At 43.4% G+C, this 22,559-nt stretch overlaps 1 protein-coding gene and 1 non-coding gene across 2 annotated transcripts in view; both read right to left on the minus strand.

Moving 5' to 3' along the window:
* CDS2 (CDP-diacylglycerol synthase 2) overlaps positions 1-20,376 on the minus strand; it is a 47,542-nt gene extending 27,166 nt beyond the window's left edge. The window contains exon 1 of the mRNA XM_008141066.3: positions 20,237-20,376. Coding sequence (XP_008139288.2) covers positions 20,237-20,293 — 57 coding nt within the window. The 5' untranslated portion in view covers positions 20,294-20,376. The remainder of the gene's footprint in view (positions 1-20,236) is intronic.
* Positions 4,398-4,533, minus strand: LOC114231458 (small nucleolar RNA SNORA2/SNORA34 family). Its single transcript, XR_003617416.2, has one exon. It is a non-coding gene; the product is annotated as a small nucleolar RNA SNORA2/SNORA34 family (small nucleolar RNA).
* Positions 20,377-22,559: the final 2,183 nt, after the last annotated feature.

Raw genomic sequence — 22,559 nt, forward strand, 5'->3', positions numbered from 1 at the left:
AATGCTGCCTGGCATATAGAAGGTCCTCAATAAACGTTTCTTCACAGAGGGAGGAAGAGAGAGGAGGGAGGTTAAGGACTAACTAAGGAACTCTCCACTTCTGAGTCTGTAGGCTAAAACGGTAGGCATAAACATCACACCACAATAGCCAGTCACTTTGATATCCCCATTTTACGATGTTTACATACATTTGCAGGTTCCATAAGTGGAAGGAATGTGAAAGTCTTAAGAAAGTCATAAGGAAGAACCATCAAACATGCTGAACAAAGGTGAGTAGTAGAATGAGAAGAAAATTTTTTAAACCACAAGAGCTGCTGACTGCTTTCTCCTCCAGCATTCTGGCAAAAAGGAAATACAGACATACCTCAGAGATAGTATGGGTTCCGTTCCAGGCCACCACAGTAAGTGAATATCTCAGTGAAGCAAGGTGCACCTGTGCATGCCTCCTGCACCTTGGGCTTCCAGAAGCTGAGTTCCCTGCCAAGGTGGTTTTTGCTCCAAGCAAAGACAGCCAGGTGCATTAACCAAAAAAGAAATTACTCACCATCTTAATAACAAATGCAACAGTAAGGGCCACTCGATCTTCACACTATAAACAATTTGGCTGTTGTCTCTACCCAACTCCATTTCAGCTGAGGGTTAAGGTCAAAGAACAGAATAAACTTTAACACCTCAGTTATCTGATATAAAAATAAAAATATCTGGCCCTGACCAATGTTGCTCAGATGGTTGAGCACTGTCCCATGCACTGAGGTCACTGGTTCTATTCCCGGCCAGAACTCATGCCCAGGTTGTGGGCTTGATCCCCAGGGGGTGTACAAAAGACAGCTGATCGATGTTTCTCTCCTATCCATGTTTCTCTCTCTCTACCTCTCCCTTCCTCTCTCTAAAATCAATATTTAAATCTACTAATCCATAGTGAAATTTCTAAAAAAACAAATGTCAGCCCTAGCTGGTTTGGCTCAGTGGATAGAGCGTTGGCCTGCGGACTGAAGGGCCCCAGGTTTGATTCCAGTCAAGGGCACATGCACAGGTTGCCAGCTCAATCCCCAGTGGGGTTGTGCAGGAGGTAGCCGACCCGTGATTCTCTCTCTTATCATTGATGTTTCTATCTCTCTCTCCCTTCCTCTCTGACATCAATAAAAAATAATTATTTTTTTAATGTCAGCTGTTTCATCAATAACAAAATAAAAATGGCTTTCTTTTAAGTGTTTGGGGTAGCAAATCTTCTACCCAAAGGTAACTGTGCACCTCTGCAACAAGGATGCTTCCACAAAACGTTGTCCTACATTTTCTTTGTCAAAAAACAAAGTTCAGGTGAGTAAATTTTAAAGATCTAATTGGCTTTATTCAATGATTTATGAATTAGGCAATATCTAATCTAGCAAATAGAAAGAAGCTCCGAGGAACTGTACAAAATTAAAGACTTCTAGAGGTGGAAGGGATGGGAACAAGAAAGTTATGCTAGGCAAAAAAGGCCTTTGCTCTTCTACCTGCAAAGGCCTTAGGAGCTAATGAATCAAGAGGCTGTCTGCCCCAATAATATAGACTCTGTGCTTTAGTACTCTGGTTTGCATCCTAGAGTTTATCCTCCCTTACTAACAGACCATTGGCCATAGCTTACCTGCCTTTCCAAGCTGTCTCTCATTCAGAGACCTCTATCAAGGGAGGAGAACTCAGGAGGCCAAGGCTATTAGAATTAGGTCTAAGCAAAGAATGGACAGAGCCAGACAGTTCACAAGTTCACAGCTGAGAGGGTCCTCAGGCCCAGTGTCCAATCAAGGGCTTCTTGGGGTAGACTGGGACATCACCCTCAACCGTTCTCAGAGCATTTGCTCCTAGAGGTCCTGGCTAGAAGCAATAGCCTCACAACCAAAAAGGCTTAAAGATGACAGGACAGTTCAGCATGCAAGCCCTGCAGGTAGGTATTCTGGAGCCTCAGGGAGACATGGGGTGGGAAGAAATCTACCCACAGGTTTCTACAGGCAGAGAAGGAAATGCAAGCCAGCAAAGTGCTTTACTGCACTGTGAGGGTGGGAGCTGAACACACCCAGCCTAAGCCATTTCTCACACCTGCATGCCATCTATACCGCTGCAGTTTCATTGAGGGCGGAGGGTGGGGAGAGGCGGGGGGCAGGAGGGGGCGCAAGGGGGGTGAGGGGGGGGGGCCGACAGAGGAAGAATGCCATAAAAGCCTCCAAACCACACAACCTCCAGAGCAATGAACAAATGTACACAACTCATATTCACAAAAACACACACAAAAACATTCTCGGTACTTAAGAATAATATTGAATTCACTAAAGCCACATTAAAAATGAATATCAATCCTGTAAACACAAGATGGAGTGAAAAACTAGACAAAAAAAAAAAAAAAAAAAAGGCTGCATCTAACTTTCCAAAGAAGCAAGACACTCTCTCTCAGGGAGAAGAGTATCTCAGGCACGAGGAAAGGGGGGAACCAGTACTGGGTGATCTTGGAAGAAATCATGTCACCTCTAGGCCTCGGGTTTTTTCATTTATAAAACAGAAACAAATCCCATCTCAAGAGTATTGGAGAGATAAAACAAAACAAGATAAGGCTGTATTTTTGGAACTGTGGGTCGAGACCTATTGGTTCTTGAAATAAATTCAGTAGATCACAACTGGCAAAAATTAGAATAGAATATGATGCCAGAAGTCAGGCTAGTAGCAGCTACCACTGAGAGAAGAACTGATTAGAAGGAATCACTAGGGAGCCTTCCAGGAACTGGTAATGTTTTATCTGATCTGGGGGCAGGCTACAGAGACGTGCTTATTTTATGAAGACTCGCCCCACTGTATAGTTACAGTACAGATACATTTCTGTATGTATATTACACTTCAATACAACTTTGCTTAAAAAATAGAATGAGCCCTAGCCAGTTTGGCTCAGTGGATAGAGCATCAGCCTGCAGACTGAAGGGTCCTCACAGTTCAGGTCCGGTCAAGGGCATATGCCTGGGTTGTTGGCTCGATTCCCAGTAGGGGACGTGCAGGAGGCAGCCGATCGATGATTCTCTCTCATCCTTTATGTTTCTATATCTCTCTCCCTCTCCCCTCCCCTCTGAAATCAATAAAAAATAAAAGAATGAGAATCAAACAGACCAGTTCTAGCCAGTGTGGCTCAGTTGGTTGGAGCATCGTCCTGTGCACTGAAGGGTCACAGGTTCTATTCCCGGTCAGAGCACACACCCAGGTTTCGGGTTTGATCCCTGGAGCACGAAAGGGAGGCAACCAATCAATGTTTCTCTCTCCCTCTCCCTTCCTCTCTCTCTAAACTCAATTTTTTAAAAAAATTAACAAAAAAGATGCAAAGAACAGAAAACTTCTGAATGTATCACAGATAGTAAAAGTACTGCTTCATGAAACTTTTGCTTCAAAATGATTATATACTCAACCATGTATAGGGATACAAAGTAAAATATATTTGTTCCTCTGGATCAAGGTCCAAAAAAGCCTGAAAGGCCTGAGGCAATGCAGAGAAATATGTTGTAAACGAACTCACCATACAAATGTTGGTTGTTGTAGGGGTGGAGGCAGAAATAAGGAGAAGACATGACACTGCTGACCTTTTACAGATGAAAATCTAAAACAAAAACACAGCACCGCCCTAGCCGGTTTGGCTCAGTGCCTAGAGCGCTGGCCTGCGAACTGAAAGGTCCCAGGTTCGATTTCGGCCAAGGGTACATGCCCGGGTTGTGGGCTCAATCCCCGAGGGGGCTTGCAGGAGGCAGCTGATCCATGATTCTCTCTCATCATTGATGTTTCTATCTCTCTCTCCCTCTCCCTTCCTCTCTGAAATCAATAAAAATGTTTTTAAAAAAACAACACAACACCTGTGTGGTACAAAGGCATTCTAATGACATGCTTCTCCATTACCCTATTTATATCTGAGCCTTACCCACACCTAGGTTTCCTCAGTTAGAAGCCTTTTCTTTCTCTCCATAATTCTCAGGAAGAGGGAGAAAATCAACCAATAAAGTAAACTGCCTGAAGACTAACTTTTATGTAATCCAGTTCAAAGAAACTAATAATGAAACTAATTTCCAAACTAGTGATGAAACTAAAGACAAACAGAAAATGCTGTCTTTTAACCAAAAACCACAGCAATTAGCAATTAAAAGGCTACAGTCTGTGCAGCAAAAACAAATAAGTAAATAAATAAACGTTCAAAGTAATCAAACAACAAGTGGGATTTGGAGATGAAAGATTAAGAGGAAAAAATTGCAGTTCAATGGTCTCATCACTCCCCTACTCCCAGTTACATTTCAGCACCAAGTAAGAAGTTCACCAAAAATGGACTGAAATCAATGTCACCGGTGATATATATTTTTTCTCTTTCCTTTTTCTTCTCTTTTTTTCCCCCCTTTTCTCTCAGATGTTTCTTTCTAATGAACTGACCATTACATTTCCTAAGTTCTGAAATGGCCAACAGACCGCAGAAAGACATTTCTTTAGCTCCTGCTTGAAACCAGCAGCTTCGGCAAACTACTGGCCTCCATTCAGGGCCAACATTGATGTATATTTTAAAAGCCTTCATTGCATTTTAAATGTTAGTAAGTTTAATTTTGAATTTAGTAAATGTATTTATTTTAATACATTTTAGTAAGTCTTAATTCTGAATAAAAGTTTTAATTTTGCTTTTTTTTTTACTAACCTAGGAATAGTCATTTTTATGTTTAGCATTAAAATTTTTATGAATTTAAGTTTTTACTTGACATTCTATAGTGTGTCCAAACTTTGTGCATCTGAACCACTTAGTTTTACTGTCTTTTTAATTTCATAAAGTCTTTTTAGCATAAACATTTTTTTAATCCTCACCTGAAGATATGTTTTTTTATTGTTTTTTGTTTTGTTTTGTTTTGTTTGTTTTTTTGTTTTTTTTAGAGACAGACAGACATTCGTTGATTGGCTGCCTCCCGTAGGATTGTACTGGCAACGTAGGTACTAGTATGTGCCATGACTGGGAATTGAACCCGCAACCTTTTGGTGCATGGGACAACACTCCAACCAACTGAGCCACCCAGCCAGGTCTATAACATAAACACTTTTTTAAAAAATATATTTTATTGATTTTTTTACAGAGAGGAAGGGAGAGGGATAGAGAGAAACATCGATGAGAGAGAAACATTGATCAGCTGCCTCCTGCACGCCCCCTACTGGGGATGTGCCTGCAACCAAGGTACATGTCCTTGACCAGAATCGAACCTGGGACCCTTCAGTCCGCAGGCCAAGGCTCTATCCACCGAGCCAAAATGGGTAGGGCCATAAACACTTTTAAACAAAATACTGAGGATGATACTAAGCACATCATGTTAATGAAGCATGGTACTTTAATACTAAAAATAAATACTGATACTGACATGCCAATATTTTCTTTTTGCTCCTCAACTAAGCTCACAAATTCCTCCTGAAACCAGAGTCCTAGTTCTCAATGCCCAGCCAGTTGCTAATCTTCGCAGCTGCCTTAGCACCACTCAACCTCTTAACAACCTCGTGTGCGGGGTACAGCCAAGACTGGCAATGACCAGGAGTTTGTGACCACATCAACAGGAGAGCTGTGTCTTCGAGCTCTGCCTTTGTTCCTCCTGGGACAGTCAGTTTCACCACCCTGCCAGGAAACCCCCATGACAGATCCACATGCCTTTACTGAATTGTGTAGAAGCTACTGAAATCCAGGACAAGGAGCCCAACTCCAGAGAATGCACCTGCTAAAGACAGAGCAAGAGACAGCACTTAACCAGGATTTGGACAGCCAATTTCCACAGAAGCCTGGATGGCAAAACGTGGGGCAGAAGAGGATTCCACAGAGGAGCTGGGCTAAGCTGGACCTCAGGATATAAGGGCTCTGAGCAATGCAGGCCTCACACTGCTGCAGCCTGCAGGGCCTGTGCCAAGATGCCCTTGCCTCCAGCTTGCAGGCCCCAAGGAACTCAGTGGCCACTGTCACCACCTCCTCTCTCCAAAAACGGATGCAGAAGGAGGTAAGGGGTCCCCCCTTCCCCCATGGCCCTGCTGGCTAACCCTGAGAAGACCACAGGTCCTCCCATGTTAGGGGCTCTTTGGCCAAATTGTGGAAGCAATATCACTGGGAGACCAGGAGGTGAAGTGGAATGACTATGGCAAAAAGCATGGAACTGAGATTCAACTCCTCTGGGTTCCAATTCTAACTTGAATTTCAGGCCTTTTTGCTTATCCCTGTAAATAGGAGCCAATACTCCTGATAATCCAGCAAGCCCCCTTCTAGAAATGTATACAAGTGGCCAGCTGCTCACTGTGCGGGCCAGACCTTGTAATAACATCACAACCTGAGCAGCTCCCCTGCCCCAAGGCTATCCTAGGCTATCGCAGAGGCATGCCTGTGAAAAATGGATAATTTTTAAAAATCCTTTAAGAACAATACCACAGTTTAGATCTCTAAACTTCTTTAACCCATAAAATCAATAAGAAAGATTTGAACATGCCAATAGAAATTATTAGCCAAAGAGAAAGACAATTTGCCAAATAACCTGTATACTTATTTAATTTCACAATAATCAATGACAAAAAAATAAAAAGGCCATGAGAAATCATTTTTCTTACATCAGATTGAATGAGTAGATGAAAAGAATATTCACTGTGGACCAGGATGAGAGAAAACTAGTACTCTCATACAGCACTCATGGAAATATAAATTAGTACCACCTTTCTGAAAGGACATTTGGAATTATGTATTAAGAGCCTTTAAACGGTTCACATCTCCTTTGATCTAGTCATCCCATGTCTAGAAAATACCCTAAGTGAATATCTAAAGAAACACATAATTTAGATGAGGGTGTTCATTACAGTATTGTTTATAAAAAGAAACATCCTCTATGTCCAACAATAGAAGAGTTTGCCATGATCCATTTAACAAAAATAGGGAGGAATACCAAGCAGCCATTTTAAAACCTTAGGAATAAGATTAGTGGGAAATGATGAAAACATTAATAGCAATTACATTCTGGTAGTAAAATTAGGATACTTTCATGTCATCTCCACATTTTTCACAACACAAGTATTGCTTTCATAATTTTAAAAGGTACAAAATGACTATATCTAAGCCCCTCACTCCTCTGTGGCGACACTGCTATATATAGGTGTAATATGATTTCAAATCCACTTGTTTATGACAATGACAAAGAAAAGTTGTTTTTAGAAGTAAAGTTGTTTTGATATAAGAATGTAAGGATGTCATCATTCTACATCTGTTGTCACTGATAACCAGAGAGCAGCTCCTCTGGGGGCTTATCTGTAAGAACTATGGAGAAGCAACTATGCCAGGGGGTTATCTAGAAAATAAATACTGAGAGTTTGTGAGCACCATTAGAGAGTTTTGGTTTGGGCAAAGTGACTCTTCCTAACCTAACTCTCTGACCAGCCTTGGGGTATTCGCCCCTTTCTAGGCAAGGCCCTCCAGGAAGACAGTGGTGATAAACCTCACGGCTGGCCCTGTGAAAGAGATCAGCCTGCCTACCAGCACTGGCATCTTCGTTCCCTAGCAACGTGCTCCAAATCAGCTTTAGGCTAGATCCCCCCACCCCCCACTCTCCTACATACTTTAACTCATATAAAAAGGTACATCTCATATTAAATTTGGACTTGATTCCTCTCACTTCCCCTTACCTGGAACAACAGTGTGTTCATCTTCCATACATTTGGAGTATGTTATTTCTTTATTTTACTTATCCTATATGCTATTGGCTTGTAAAGTTATAATTCCGACAGCAAACCTGTGCTAAATAAATAATTGGCAAAGACAACTCAGTCTCTGAGCATAACTTTTGCCGCCTCCCAAACAAAAAAACAGACACCTTTACTATCTGGCATGGCCATCACACTTGGGGACCCCTGACTCATTCTCTGTCCATCCTTTCAAGCACATTTCTGCTCCTCCAGTTCAAATGTCCACCCCCAACAAGCCTCTTCCTCCACCCCTGCCCAGGCAGGGCTTAAATACCTCAGAATAACGAGTGAGCCCTGGAGTCACACAGATGAATACATATGGCAATTTGAGTCTTCAAAGCAACCAGAAGAACGAGTCCCCAAGGTCAGCTCCCACGACCACGACCACCGTACTTAATACTGGCATATCTTGTTTTATTGCACTGCACTTGATTGCACGTCACAGATGCGGTGTTTTTTTGTTGTTGTTGTTTACAAATTGAAGGCAAGACCATTGACCAGCAAAAAAACAAACAAACAAACAAACAAAAAAACAACACAGCTCAAAAAAATAAATTAATTAAATTAAATTAAAAAAACAACACAGCTCGCTTTATTGCAATGCTCACTTTATTGCAGTGGTCTGGAACAAACCCACTGAGGTATGCCTGTACTGAACTCATCAAAGCTAAGAGAGATTAGTGGCCGATGAAGACTAGAAATTCTGCACCAAATTTCCTGAAAAGAAAGATCCCTGATACAATGTCAAACCATCCTAGTTTTCCATCCCCTTTTTGACCCCCCTGGATATTAAAAGTCTTTGTTTCCTCAACTTATTTTTTATTCATTGATTGATTTGAGAGAGAGGAAGGGAGAGGGATGGAGGAAGGAATGGAGAGGAGGAGAGGAGGGAGGGAGGGAGATAGGGAGAGAGGAAAGAAGGGAAGGAGGGAGGGAAGAAGAAAGGGAGGGAGAGAGGGAGAGAGAGGGAGGGAGGGAGGGAGAGAGAGAGACAGAGAATTTGTTTGATTTATGCATTCATTGGCTGATTCTTGCATGTGCCCTGAGCAGAGATCAAACCTGCAACCTTGGCGTATCAGGATGACACTCTAACCAACTGAGCTACTCAACCAGGAAAATGGGGGTTCACTTTAGTGTTTTGGATATTTTATGACCAATGAGAAATGTGAGAGTCATGTGTTAAAACACCAAACATAATAATTGAGATAATTCTTCCTGAGATCTAGGAGATAAGATGTCCACTACAGCTACCAGGACTCAAATGGAACGCTCTGGAACAATGAGATGTTTCACTTGTCTGGTGAAAAGTCCCTAGCAGAATGGATATCTCTGGAAAAAATAGTTCTTTGTCAAAAGTTCTTGAAATAGCTACTCCCCAGTGACACCTTTTCAACAGATCACTATGTGCAAATTGAAAAGTCTCTGTACAGAGAATTTTGTGGAATAGATAGAAGATAGAAATGCCAACTACTCAAGAGAAAACTGAGTGTTTGGCTGACATCCCTGGGAGAAAACAAAGCTCATGGTGGACCTTGCTCTCCCAAAATTAAATTATAGGAGGGTCCAAATATAACATAGACTGGATTTTAGTGGGAGATTCTATTAAAAGTAACCAAGCCAAGTCTTGCCGGTGTGCATCAGTGGCTGACTGTCAATCTATGAACCAGGAGGTCATGGTTCAATTCCCAGTCAGGACACAAGCCTAGGTTGCAGGCTCGATCCCCAGTAAGGGTTGTGCAGGAGGCAGCTGATCAATGATTCTCTCTCATCATTGATGTTTCTAGCTCTCTTTCCCTCTCCCTTCCTCTCTGAAATCAATAAAAATATATTTTTGTAAAAACTACCCCATATCTACTCCTCATTCTACTTGACATCTCTGTGGTACTTGACATTGACCTTTTCTTTCTTCTCAAAAACTATTCTCTGGCTTTGGTAGCACATCACACTCTCTTGACTCTCATTGGTCTCCTACCTGTCAGCCAATTCAAACAATATATAGTCACATTGCCCTTCTTAATGTCAAGAGCAGAAGCACAGAATTCATGTGTCATCAAACAAGAGGAACCATTTTTATCTCTCTCTCTCTCACACACACACACACACACACACAAACACAAAACAACAAAAGTGCAGCAACCTCCTGCTTCTAATGTTGTAAGATCAGCTCAGTCAGCTCAGTCTCTCAAACTTCCTGTTGAAGAGGGCAAACAAAGCCCATGCCTTTTGACCTTAATATCCTATTGAAATGAGTATAGTAAGAATTAAAACCATGGCCTTAGATAGTAGGGGACAGGGATCATCTGTGGATATGAGATTTCAACCAAATAGGTTGAAGAGCTAAGATGGATGAAATAGAACAGAGAAAATGCAGCCAAGAGTATATACTTCAGGAAGGCTCCAGGGAAGTAGGAGCACTCTGCTCTCTGATACCCTGGAGAAGCTCTGCATTGAGATCTGGTAACTGGAATGGTGGATGAGGTTGAGGGAGTTCTGCTCCCCACCTACTCAACCTAAACTGAAGTCGATCAGACAATAAGACATCTAAGCACACAGAGGTCTGTCAAATTCCCAGTGTCAAAATTTATGACAGAGACCTTAACCAAGACAGGAATCAGGAGGACCTGTAGGGGCTCCCACACTCTATGTCAGTCAAGAAAGCATGATAGGAACACCTCTATGGTTATAATAGCCCCTCCCTTTAACTTTCTTTCCCCCTCTTTAAAGAAGATGACACACCATGGCTGCAGGTACCAGATTGCAATCCTTTAATTTGCCCGAAAAAAATCCTTTTTGATAATGAAATACCTAGTAGACTTTTTGTTTAGGGTAGAGAGCAGTCAGGAGAGAGATGAGCCAAGACACTGCTGTGTGTCTCTCCCATTCTTCCTTGTCTGAATGGGAAAGTTAATTTGGGTTATCTTGCCCCCGCTCCTACTGTCCCTCTCCCACAACTGTACTTGGATAGAACAGGGGTGACAAGTAACCCTTTTAGTACATGGTCACCAGGCCCAAGGAGGTGATTGCTGGATATCAAACTGTGAAAGCTTGCCAGTTCAGGAAGCTCTATACCACCATCAAAATAAATGTGACTCAGCGAGTCTGACAATCCACCACAGGATGTTAGATTTTGATGAAACTATACAAGAGTATTCCTAATATGGACCCCATCATTAGGGTGACCACATAATGTATCCTCCAAACTGGGACAATTCAGGGCAAAAGAGTGTCACCCTACTCAACACTCACCTAGTCCACACCCATTACTATTGACTTCTTCAACCCTTCTCTTCCTTGGTGAGAAATACAATTCTTTAAAGCAACAGTTCTTGCCCCTGGGTCCGGGTGAAGCTGGATCCCGGGTCCGGGTGAGGCCGCGTGCCCCTGGATCCGGGAGAGGCTGGGTCCCGGGTCCGGGTGAGGCCGTGTGCCCCTGGATCCGGGTGAGGCCACGCGCCCCTGGGTACGGGTGAGGCTAGATCCCAGGTCCAGGTGAGGCCGTGTGCCCCTGGATCCGGGTGAGGCTGGGTCCCGGGTCCGGGTGAGGCCGCGCGCACCTGGGTCCGGGTGAGGCCACACGCCCCTGGGTCTGGGTGAGGCCACGCGCCCCTGAGTCCAGGTGAAGCCGTGCCTCTGGGTCCGGCCGAGACCAAACCAGAGAGAGTCGGACCTGCATTACCACCATTTGTCCACCATCCAGAGCTGAAAAGTCAGTGCCGACATGTACACATAAGGAACTGGTGGACATTGAAATTGGGTCTCAAAAGAACTGTTGGTCCAGAAAGAAACTTACTACAGACTGATTCATTTGTCTGTCAGCATAACTATTATTGCTCGTCTCACATTCGGTTCTTATAAGTATATTTCTAGTGACACATGATCTAGCTCATCTAGGGGAAATGATGAACAACATAGACTGATGAACAAGAACAGAACCAGAAACAAGGAGGCATCGATCGGACTATCAGGCCCCAGAGGGAGGGTAGGGGAGGGTGGGGAGAGGGGGGAGAGATCAACCAAAGGACTTGTGTGCATGCATACGAGCCTAACCAATGATTAAGATCAACAGGGGGTTGGGGCATCCGTGGGGAGGGGTGTGGGATGGGAATGGGGGGATGAGGACAAATATGTGACACCTTAATCAATAAAGAAATTTAAAAATAAAAAGCAACAGTTCTTGATTTTCTTTTTTTTTTAAATCTCAGGACTTCTTTATACTCTTTTTTTTAAATATATTTTTTATTGATTTCAGAGAGGAAGGGAGAGGGGGGAGAGGGAGAGAGAGAGAGATAGAAACATCAATGACATGCCCGGCTGGCGTGGCTCTGTGGTTGAGCATCAACTTATGAACCAGGAGGTTGAGATTCAATTCCTGGTCAGGGCACAGGCCGGGTTGGGCGCTCAATCACCAGGGTGGGGCATGCAGGAGGCAGCCGACCAATGATTCTCTATCATCATTGATGTTTCTCTCTCTCTCTCTCTCTCTCTCTCTCTCTCTCTCTCTCTCTCTCTCTCCCTCTCTCCCTCTCCCTCTCCCTCTCTCTCTGAAATCAATAAAAACTTATTTTAAAAAAAGAGAGAGAGAGAGAGGAAGACTATAAAGGGCCAAATTTAAGAGGGACAGATGGACTAGAAGAGGCTGAGAACAAATTCTGAAGGGAGGAAGTTCAATTAGAAGGGTTTGCAACAGTGCAGGCATCAATTCCTGAACTACTGGAAATACTCTGGAGCAACAGATAAGGAATCCAGATAACCTATGGCAGGGACTGGGTGAGGGAGCAGAAACACTGAGACTAACAGATTTCAAGCTGCAGAAACTCAGAGATCTGATTCTACTTGCAGAGGAGATAGAAAGAGGAGGGTCAATGTCTAGAATGAGAGAAGTCAGACTTGAGACAAAGTAAGTTTACACTGACTGAGGGCATGCACCAAGGAGTGTTCTATAGACCACGGAAACCACAGAACTAGGAAGACATAGATGTGGAGAAGAGGCTCTGAGAGTGGCCCACTGAGGGGGATCCAGGGTCCTCACATAAGAAACCCAGGAACAGACAAAACCGGTTTGGCTCAGTGGATAGAGTGTCGGCCTGCGGACTGGAAGGTCCCAGGTTCGATTCCGGTCAAGGGCATGTACCTTGGTTGCGGGCACATCCCCGCAAGAGGCAGCTGATTGTGCAAGAGGCAGCTGATCGATGTTTCTCTATCATCGATGTTTCTAACTCTCTATCCCTCTCTCTTCCTCTCTGTGAAAAATCAATAAAATATATTTAAAAAAAAAAAAAAAAGAAACCCAGGAACAGACAATGTTACCAGTAAATCCCAGGTCTCAATGGCTCTTTCAAAAATACGAAGTCTAGCCAGGGGTGGCTCCGTTGGTTGGAACATCATCCCCAACACCAAAGGATTGCAGGTTCAATTCCCGGTTAAAGCACATACCTAGGTTGCAAGTTCCATACCCAGTCTATGGGAGGCGGCCAATCGATGTTTCTCACATCAATGTTTCTCTCTCTCTCTCTTCCTTCCTTCCTCCCTCCCTCCCTCCCTCCCTCCCTCTTAAAAAAAAATCCGGGTAAGGATTTAAAAAAAAAAAAAAAGCAAAGTCTTCACAGAGAAGCCCCAGCTGGCCCTGTGGTGATTCCATACAAAGGTAAACAAATCAAAAGGACATCTGGCCCTGGCTGGGTGGCTCCATTGGTTGGAGCGTCATCCCATTCACCAAAAGGATGTGGGTTAGATTCCAGTCAGGGCACATATCTAGGTTGCAGATTCAATCCCCAATAGGGGCACATACAGGAAGCAACCAATCAATGTTTCTCTCTCACATCAATGTTTCTCCCTCTCCCCTCTCCCCTCTCCCTCTCCCTCAATTAAAAATTGGGGGGGGGGGTGTTATTTTTAGAAAAAGGACATCTGATTTCAGAAGGACAGGTCAGGTCCTTCCATCCAGACAGCAACGGCTCATAAACACCACAACCTGGAATGAGGGGCTGCATCTGCGGAGAACTAGGTAGGAAGGAAGGAGGTGTTCACAGTGCACTCTTTGCAACCTATCAAATTCTGAACCATGGCCGAGGCCGGTTTGGCTCAGTGGATAGAGCGTCGGCCTGCGGACTCAAGGGTCCCGGGTTCGATTCCGGTCAAGGGCATGTACCTTGGTTGCGGGCACATCCCCGGTGGCGGGGGGAGGGGGGGGTGCAGGAGGCGGCTGATGGATGTTTCTCTCTCATCGATGTTTCTGACTCTCTATCCCTCTCTCTTCCTCTCTGTAAAAAATCAATAAAATATATTTAAAAAAATAAAATAATTTTTTTAAAAAAATTTGGAACCATGTATTACTCAGTCAAAATAACATAATAAAGTTTAACTTTCCTTAAAAGGTCACTCAACTTAGTGGGCCCTATGCCATGTCCACTGTTGGGGCAAACAGCATGAGAACAAAGATCAGGGACTGGCAGGATGAGCTGCCTAATGGGGATCAGGTCTGCCCTCGCTGGCACCGTTCCACCATCCCAACCAGGCACTCAACACGGGGCAAGGTATGGAAGGCAAAAACTCTGCCCAGTGCCAGTAATAAATTAGTATTTTTCCAACAAGACCCTAGCAAAATTGATACTAATCAAGTGTCAGGGTCTCTCTGTCCGCTTTCCAAACCAGAGGAGCACGATACAGGGAAGGCTGTGCTTTCTCACCCCCAGCAGCCTCCAGTGCCAAGCAGGAAAGCCAGGGTGTTACAGCACATGGTACAGGTTGGAAGAGGACGCAAATCAGAAATATTGACACTTACATTTTCCCAAATGGCTTAAAGGATGATTATTTGCACTGCAAAATTAGTTACAAGATTCATTTCAAAGAGTCCCCAGATGCATTCAAGTTATAGATTTCTTCAAATCAGAGGAGAAAAAAAGGATTATTTGGAGCCAAAATCCTGGACATTTTCCTCATGAACACAAACACCAGCCATCCCCAAGTCCCCTGAGCTAACAGAGATTGCATACAGCACACTGGATTCTGTGAATGTCCCAAGGAAAAGGTGTGTTGAATACTGAATGATTATTGCTAGAACAAACAGTTCTGACACTAAGAGTCGTCAACCAGAAAGCATTTATTCTGAGCAACCTCACACAGCTCAGAGTACCGCCCTGGGAGTTCCTTTCAAGGATACCCCAGAGGCTGCTCTCAGAAATGGGCTTCAAAATAGATAATCACCAGTCACCCAATAACTGGGAAAACTGGACCTAACCAACTGTTCTACCAAAAGAACAAACTGTTTCTCAGAATCTCCACATTGACTATCTGAGAGTATATTTTGACATTTTGAAAGATTTATTTTGCTATTTTTTTATTTTTGTAGCCACATAAGAAAAACAGATGACATTTGGGCTTTTTGTTGTTGTTGTTGTTGTTGTTCTTTTGGGGCATTTTTTCTATCAAAGTCAATCAATGCAGAAGCTTTTAAAATCTGTAAACTAATTATGTGCCCTTGAAATGGTTAATTGTATGAAGTTTTTTAAATTCTCTCTTTTTTTCCTCATTATGTTGCAGACATAATGAGGAAAAGAAAAAGAGAGAATTTAAAAAGCTTCATACAATTAACCATTCTGCACCTAACCAACTGTGTGACCTTAAGTAAGTAAACTCTCTGGGCTATGATATCCACTTTTATAAAATAACCTCTAGGATCCCCTTCAAGTTCTAACATCTGATAAGAGCAATTTAACATTTTTAAAAGACATGAATTATTCTAAGAAAAAAAAAATCACATATTTGTGCACACATGCACACAAACATTTTAAACAAAATTAGCTTTAAAAAACAATTTTAGCCTTAGCTGGTTTGGCTCAGTAAATAGAGCGTCGGCCTGCAGACTGAAGGGTCCCAGGTTCAATTCCAGTCAAGGGTACATGCCTGGGTTGCAGGCTCGATCCCCAGTGGAGGATGTGCAGGAGGCAGCCGATCAATGATTCTCTCTCATCATTGATGTTTCTATCCCTCTCTCTCCCTTCCCTCTCCCTTCTTCTCTAAAATCAATAAAAATATATTTTTAAAATAAAAACTATTTTAAATACTCATGAATTGGGAAGTAATTGAATTTTAAAATAAAATTATACTGTTGATCAACATAAATTAAGAAACTTAAAATGGTGGGTATATGACAAATCAATCTTTCACCATTTCTCCCTATTTTTAAGGCTGAGAACCAAAGTTAAGATTCACTGATTTTTCAATACCAAAGTACTTCTTAATGAAGAAAAAATTTTTAAACAAAGCATTTCTTCTATATCTGAAGTAGTTATAGTTCTTAAAATAAGATCTTATTATTTTAGTAGTTCACTCTTAAAAGTCTATCAGAAAACCCACTTCTAATTATTCAACACTATCCTACAATATATTAGCTTGTGCTGAAGGAAAGATAATTGTATACAACGATGTTCCTTCTACAGCTAAAGCTTGACTGTGATTCTGAGCACTGAAAACCTCAGCAAGAAAATGAACTGAAAAGAAGGCCAAGCTCTGTCCATAACACTTTCCTTAAAAGGTGATGAATAGGAAAAGACTACTCCAAACATGTATAACTCAAAGGTTTAATCATCTTCCAAGAGTGGAAGGTGAATATTAAAGTTTTTTTCTGTAAAACCATGTTTCAACCAGAAACAATAACTAAAATATTATTACAATGTGACTCTTCCTGCCCTACCTATGTAACATGCATACTCATTTAATCCACATGAATGGCCTCTGATGCACATGCTGTTTTATTGCCCTATTTTAGAGATGGACAAATTGAGGCTTTTATACAAGTGATTTGCTTAGTTATACATTTCGTAGGGTGCAGAACCCAGGCTCAAGATGAATCTGACTCCTAAGCCCAGCTTTAAACCACTGTCTTCAGTTAAAATTTAAACTCCCTCTTCTAAATAATGTCACTATTTCCTCCTGATACTGGTTGCATCAATCTAGACAGGAAGCCTGGAAAGGAGTAGAGCTCTAATTTAAATAACACTCCAGCATTTAAATTAGAGTACAGCAGAAAACCGCAAACCTTCACTCTAACCTCTAAAACAAAGACTCCTGAAATGCCAACCCAATCATAAATTTTAAGATGCCAATCTTTTGGCCCAGGCTTCATCCTCTTCTTTCCTAAACTACATTGTAAAAACATGGTTGGAAAGGAAGAGAATCATTCCCAAAGTTTAAATTCCAAGTTTCTTAGTTTGGCAACAATACTGTGCTTTGGAACTTTAAAATTATAAGCATGGTTCCCAGAGAAAAACATTTCCTTTATTAGCAACAGGCTCTGAAAATTCCATTCTGATGCTAAATATAACAAAATATCTCTAACTTTTATAATAAACACATTCTCCAGATTATTTTGAAACTAATGATTGTGTGCTTATTTACAAGACAATTTTGCCATAGCGGTTAAGCAACTGTAACATTTTAAAGAATCTTTCAACAGTTCTTTTAATAAATTGATCTGATATTGTTTTCTGAATTTTCCTATGAAATAAGCAAGTTCCCATTTCACAATTCATTTCCCTAAAGAGATCTCTTTTTTTAGTTATTTCTAATTTTCTTAAGTTCTAACAAGAATATGGGCAAGCCCTGGACGGGTAGCTCAGTTGGTTAAGAGCATCTTCCTGATACTCTAAGGTTGCAGGTTCAATCGCTAGTTGGGGCACATTCAGGAAGCAGCCAATGAATGCATGTGTGAGTGGAGCAGTTCTTTCTCTTTCTTTCTCTTTCATTCTCTCTCTCTCTCTCTCTCTCTCTCTCTCTCTCTCTCTCTCTCTCCCCCAAATAAATAAGTAATTTTAATTTTAAAAACAGATTACTGATAAGACCAAAAAGCATGGAAGGTTTTGAAACCTATGAAATGAAATAAATCAATATTTTTTAAAACTCTACAATATATATTCAACAAAGGCAAATATAAGCAAGAAATTCAGACTGTTATGAGACCTTCCAATTATCTAAGATTAGTCTAATATAAGCAAGAAATTCAGGCAGTGATGGGATGAGGGACTGTTTGCCTTGTTCTGAGCTAATGGACTACATCAGGCTTTTAACAGAATACAGTAGCTGCTGTACTTTAGGAAGCAACATGCGCTTAGTGGACCTCACAACCCCAGGCATTCTGTCATTGTATAAGTGGTTTAAGTGCAGTTGTAAAAAATTAAGGCACATTTAGCTGGACAGCTCCTCATGTCCTCCCTACCTAAAACATGGATGAGAAAGTCTTTTCTTGTTAAGAGATTTTTGTGGGGCTTTTTGGTTTTTGTGGGTTTTTGTTTTTTACTTTATTGAATTTATTGGGGTGTCATTGGCCAGCACTTTTTCTCTGGAAGATGGATCCAAGGAGTTTTGGGTGGGGAGGATAGGAACTTTGGTTTCACCTTGTAATCCAGTGTGTGGGGGAGGCAGAAGGGGAGGGGGAAGTTTTGTTTTATTTTTATCAGCAAATATGTCTAATTATTACAAATAGCTTTTTTAAAATATATATATCGTTATTGATTTCAGAGAGGAAGGGAGAGGGAAAGAGATAGAAACATCAATGATGAGAGAGAATCATTGATTGGCTGCCTCCTGCACGTCCCCTACTGGAGATCAAGCCCGCAACCCAGGCATGTGCCCTTGACCATAATCGAACCAGGGACTCTTCCATCCGCAGGCTGACGCTCTTTCCACTGAGCTAAACCAGCGAGGGCTACAAATAGCTTTTAAAAAATATAGCACACTAGTTCTCATGCCTTGTTTTTTCTCCCTCTTCTCACACCTTCAAGGCCCACAAAGTGCCATTAATAAGTCTGACCCTGTCACCCTTAAGCAGGGCTACATAGCCTCCAACTAGTATACAGGGTGGGAATAGAGTTCTTCCAGGCCCAACCAGGGTATTTAATAGGAAAATTAGAGATTTCAAAGTACCTTGTCTCTGCAAGTAACTCCTAAACTTACACAGAAGCCCTAAATTTTCTCCAAATTTTATTCTAAAAATCAATATGGAGTGTCCTCCTTGGATGATCCTCTGTCAAAAGCAACAAGAGTTGTTTAAAACCCTAAGCATTCTTTCACCTAAGACATCCCTCCTGGTAAGACTACTCTGTTTGCACCCTATCACCAAATCTGCCTTCCTAATGTCTCCCTAATATCCCCTTCCCTCCAGTGATCAAAACCTGCAAGCTACATAAGTGGGTGCTGTTGGCCTGGTATACTGCAACAGGGATTGGTGGAAACCACTGCTCCTCAGCTCCAGCCAAATGTTCATCAGGTGGGAACAAGATGGAGGATCTTCCAATTATGCAACATAAGCAAGAAATTCAGATCGTTATTGATGAGAGAGAAAGAGAGAGAATTTGTTGTTCCACTTATTTATGCATTCATTGGTTGATTCCTGTGTGTGCCCTGGAGAGGGATAGAACTCCAGGGGACTACGCTCTAACCAACGGAGCTACCCCGCCCCAGGGCAAGTCTTCTTGTTTTAATTTAAAGGAACACCTGGACCAAAGAAAACATTTGCAGGTCACCCACTAGCAACCCCCAAGTCAACCATTCTCTTTCATCCTGGTGCAGGTTCCCTCAGCCCATTCTACACACCGCTGGCAACTCCAGTGCTCAAAACCAAGCACTGCTCGAAATACCACCATGAAGTCCCAACCCATATGCTGTCATTCAACATCCACAGCATCACAACCACACCCCCTTTACCTTCCTCAACTCCCCTACACAACCCTTTCACTTCAATGAAAACAGTCTACTCCCCTCATCCCTCACCCCCCAACCAGCTGCATCCCCGCCAAGATGGTCTCTTTTTTTACCCTCCTGTACCCCATCAATGTCCACACGTAAAGCAGGGAGCAAGCCCCTCTATTGGGAGTAGACTTTCCAACACCTGCTGACTGCGTGAGTCAAGAGACCTCTCTGCTTAACCTTTTGCACTCGGATGTCGAGTGAGACTCGACACGGTTAGCATTAGAATAAAGGAATCGAGAAAAAAGCAAGCGAGCCAATGGATTTCACTTTCAAGGGATTTAAATGTCCTTAGAGGCAAATCCCAGGGCCTTGTCTTGATACCACCACCCCCAAAATTTAGAGGGGTGCGGAAGAGCCTCAGTCGGGCACAGAGGAGTAGAGTCGCCTGCCCGAGAAGGCGTTAAGGGGGGGTCTCGAAATCTTCACCCCCAGGAAGACCTCAGGATGTGAGGGACTGGAGGGGCACCCCCAACCAGCCCTGGGAGGCAGGCGGCGGTGCGCAACCTCCCGCGCGCTCCTTCTTGCGCCGGGGAGATACCACCCCCAATCGGACCCCAGAGCCGTGTTCCGGGAACCCCGACTTGCTGACCCCTGACGCGCTCCTCGGGGATCCCGCAGCCAAGGACCCTCGCGCTGCCAAGGCCCGGGGCCGCCGGCCGCCGCCACAAAGAGTCAAGGAGCTGGACCACCCCTCTTGCGCGTGCCACCCGCGGACCTCCGGCAGGAGCCGCTGCCCTGACCGCGCCCAGCCGGATGCCGCCTTTACCTTCTCCACCGGCGGTGCGTCCGGGTCGCGGACCGCCCTAAGCCTCAGCTCGTTCATGCTGGAGACTCGGGGCGACGTCGCCGCGGACAAGCAGCGCAGCCGCCCGAGCGGGAAGCTCAGCGCGGGCGCGGGCGCGGGCGCGGGCGTGCGCGGACTGCGCTCGGCTGAGCCCGCTCCGCCTCAGCAGCACACAGCACCGCAACAGCTCACAGGCCCCAGAGCAGCCGGGCCGCCAGCCCTTGACCTCGGCCCCGCCCAGCGGCGCCACCGCCCTTTCACCGGGGCGGAGCTCAGTGGGCCTCCTCCCGCCCCGCCCCGCTCGCTCCTCGGGCCAGGGCCCGGGAGCAAGCGCGCACGCGCGCAGGGACATCCACCAATGGCGCGAACCCGCCGGGGAGGCTGGGCAGTGAGGGAGGGGCGGGGTAGAAAGGCGTGCATTGGGCAGCAACGTGAGGGGGCGGGGAAAGGCGTGAGTTTCCGAGGAAGACTAGCCAATGAGAGCTCCCGCCAGGCCGCGGAGGGCCGGCGCTGGCACCCTAGCTCCTAGAGGTAACGGGGTGCTGGAGGTGAGAGGCGGCAACCCAGGGGCCGCTCTGGGCTTTGTGTCCTAAGTAGCTAGGGCTTTTCTGTCCCGCTTGTAGACGCTCGTTAAGTCCTGAGTGAAAAGGCCAGGGGAGCCCACTGTGGAAGAGGCGGTCGTCACGTGATAAGGAGGTGAAACCCAAACTTCAGTCTGCATTGTTTTGCAAAGTTGCCTCTAGTATAAGGTGACCAGACATCCCGCTTTTGGCGGGACAGTCCCGATTTTTAACAATTTGTCCCGCGTCCCGCGGCGTTTTAAAAAAGTCCCGATTTTTGGAAAGAATGCACGACACGCTGGGGAACGGCGGGAGAACGGGAAGGGAATATACGGTTTTCGGCGGCCATGTGGCTATTTAGCCAGGATATGAGTTTTATATTATTTTTGTTAATTTTATAATGTTAAACTTTAATAATAACAAATAATTGTTGAGAACTGATTATCGAGAACTGCTTATCAAAGTTCGCATTGTTGATCAGTTGTTAGAATTCGACCACCATTGTTTGGACTTAATGAACAATGGCATTTTTGGGGATTGGCAACGACGAAAACATTTTGTAACTCTCTCAGACGATACACATTTTACTGCGTGCTAGTAAGCTAGTTAAACAAGTGATGTCATTACAAATCAGCTATTCAGATAATTTAGGTAATTTATTTATTTCATAAATACATAAATTTTCTTGAATTTAGCAGACAGTACTCGTATTATTTATATTTTATAGTGGCGGCAAAAAGTCTAGTGCCGGCCTTGAAAGTGACACTTACGACTTACGTTACAGCAAATTCATGACCTTTTAAACAATGACAGCAATCTACTAAAAAAAATTCACTCAAATGAGAAATATGTCAAAGAATAAAATAATACTATACATAATTTTTATTTATATTTGTAAATTGTACTTATGTTGAAATTTAAAAATATATATTACAATACTATTTTTGTGTTCTATGAAAATTTTTGTTGCTCCATATAGACCAAATTTTTCATCAAGAACCCCCCCCCCCCCCCCCCCGCCCTGTCAATGGTGTCCCGCTTTACCAATGTTAAAATCTGGTCACCTTACTCTAGTACTTACTGAGCGTTAATTATGTGCTAGGCAATGAACCAAGTAAATAGCTTAAGTCTATCTCATTTAATATGCACAAAGCTTGGCAGAGATCTTCCTCGGATTTTCAAATTTCTGTCTTCTGGTCCTTTTTTGGTCAGTAATACTGCCAACTTTGTTTACAGCCAAATCCCTTATGTACTTGACACAGCCTAAGTATTTGTTGGAAGGGTTTCAATTTTCTCCTAAAGGAACATGATTTAACCAAGGTTTCACAGCTAGAAAGTGTCCACTAAGAATTAGAACACAGATCTGTTATTGATTTCAGAGAGGAAGGGAGAGTGAGAGAGAGGGAAACATCAATGATGAGAGAGAATCACTTGATTGGCTGCCTCCTGCACACCCCCCACTGGGGATTGAGCCCGAAACCCAGGCATGTGCCCTTGACCAGAATAGAAACCAGGACTCTTTGGTCCTCAAGCCAATGCTATATCCACTAAGCCAAACCTGCTAGGGCCAGATCTGATTCTTACCAAAGCCCATACTAACCTATGTTACTTAAGCATCGCCTTTAGTGGTCCTCATTCACTGTCTTGTAAGTGACGTAAAACAAGCATAAAATGAGGTCTATGTCCTTAAGCATATTGTAATTTAACAAGGAAAGAAGCTTGCACACAAAAGAATTACCGTTTCA

This window comes from Eptesicus fuscus, chromosome 12 (genome assembly GCF_027574615.1).
Source record: "Eptesicus fuscus isolate TK198812 chromosome 12, DD_ASM_mEF_20220401, whole genome shotgun sequence".
Lineage (NCBI taxonomy): Eukaryota > Metazoa > Chordata > Mammalia > Chiroptera > Vespertilionidae > Eptesicus > Eptesicus fuscus.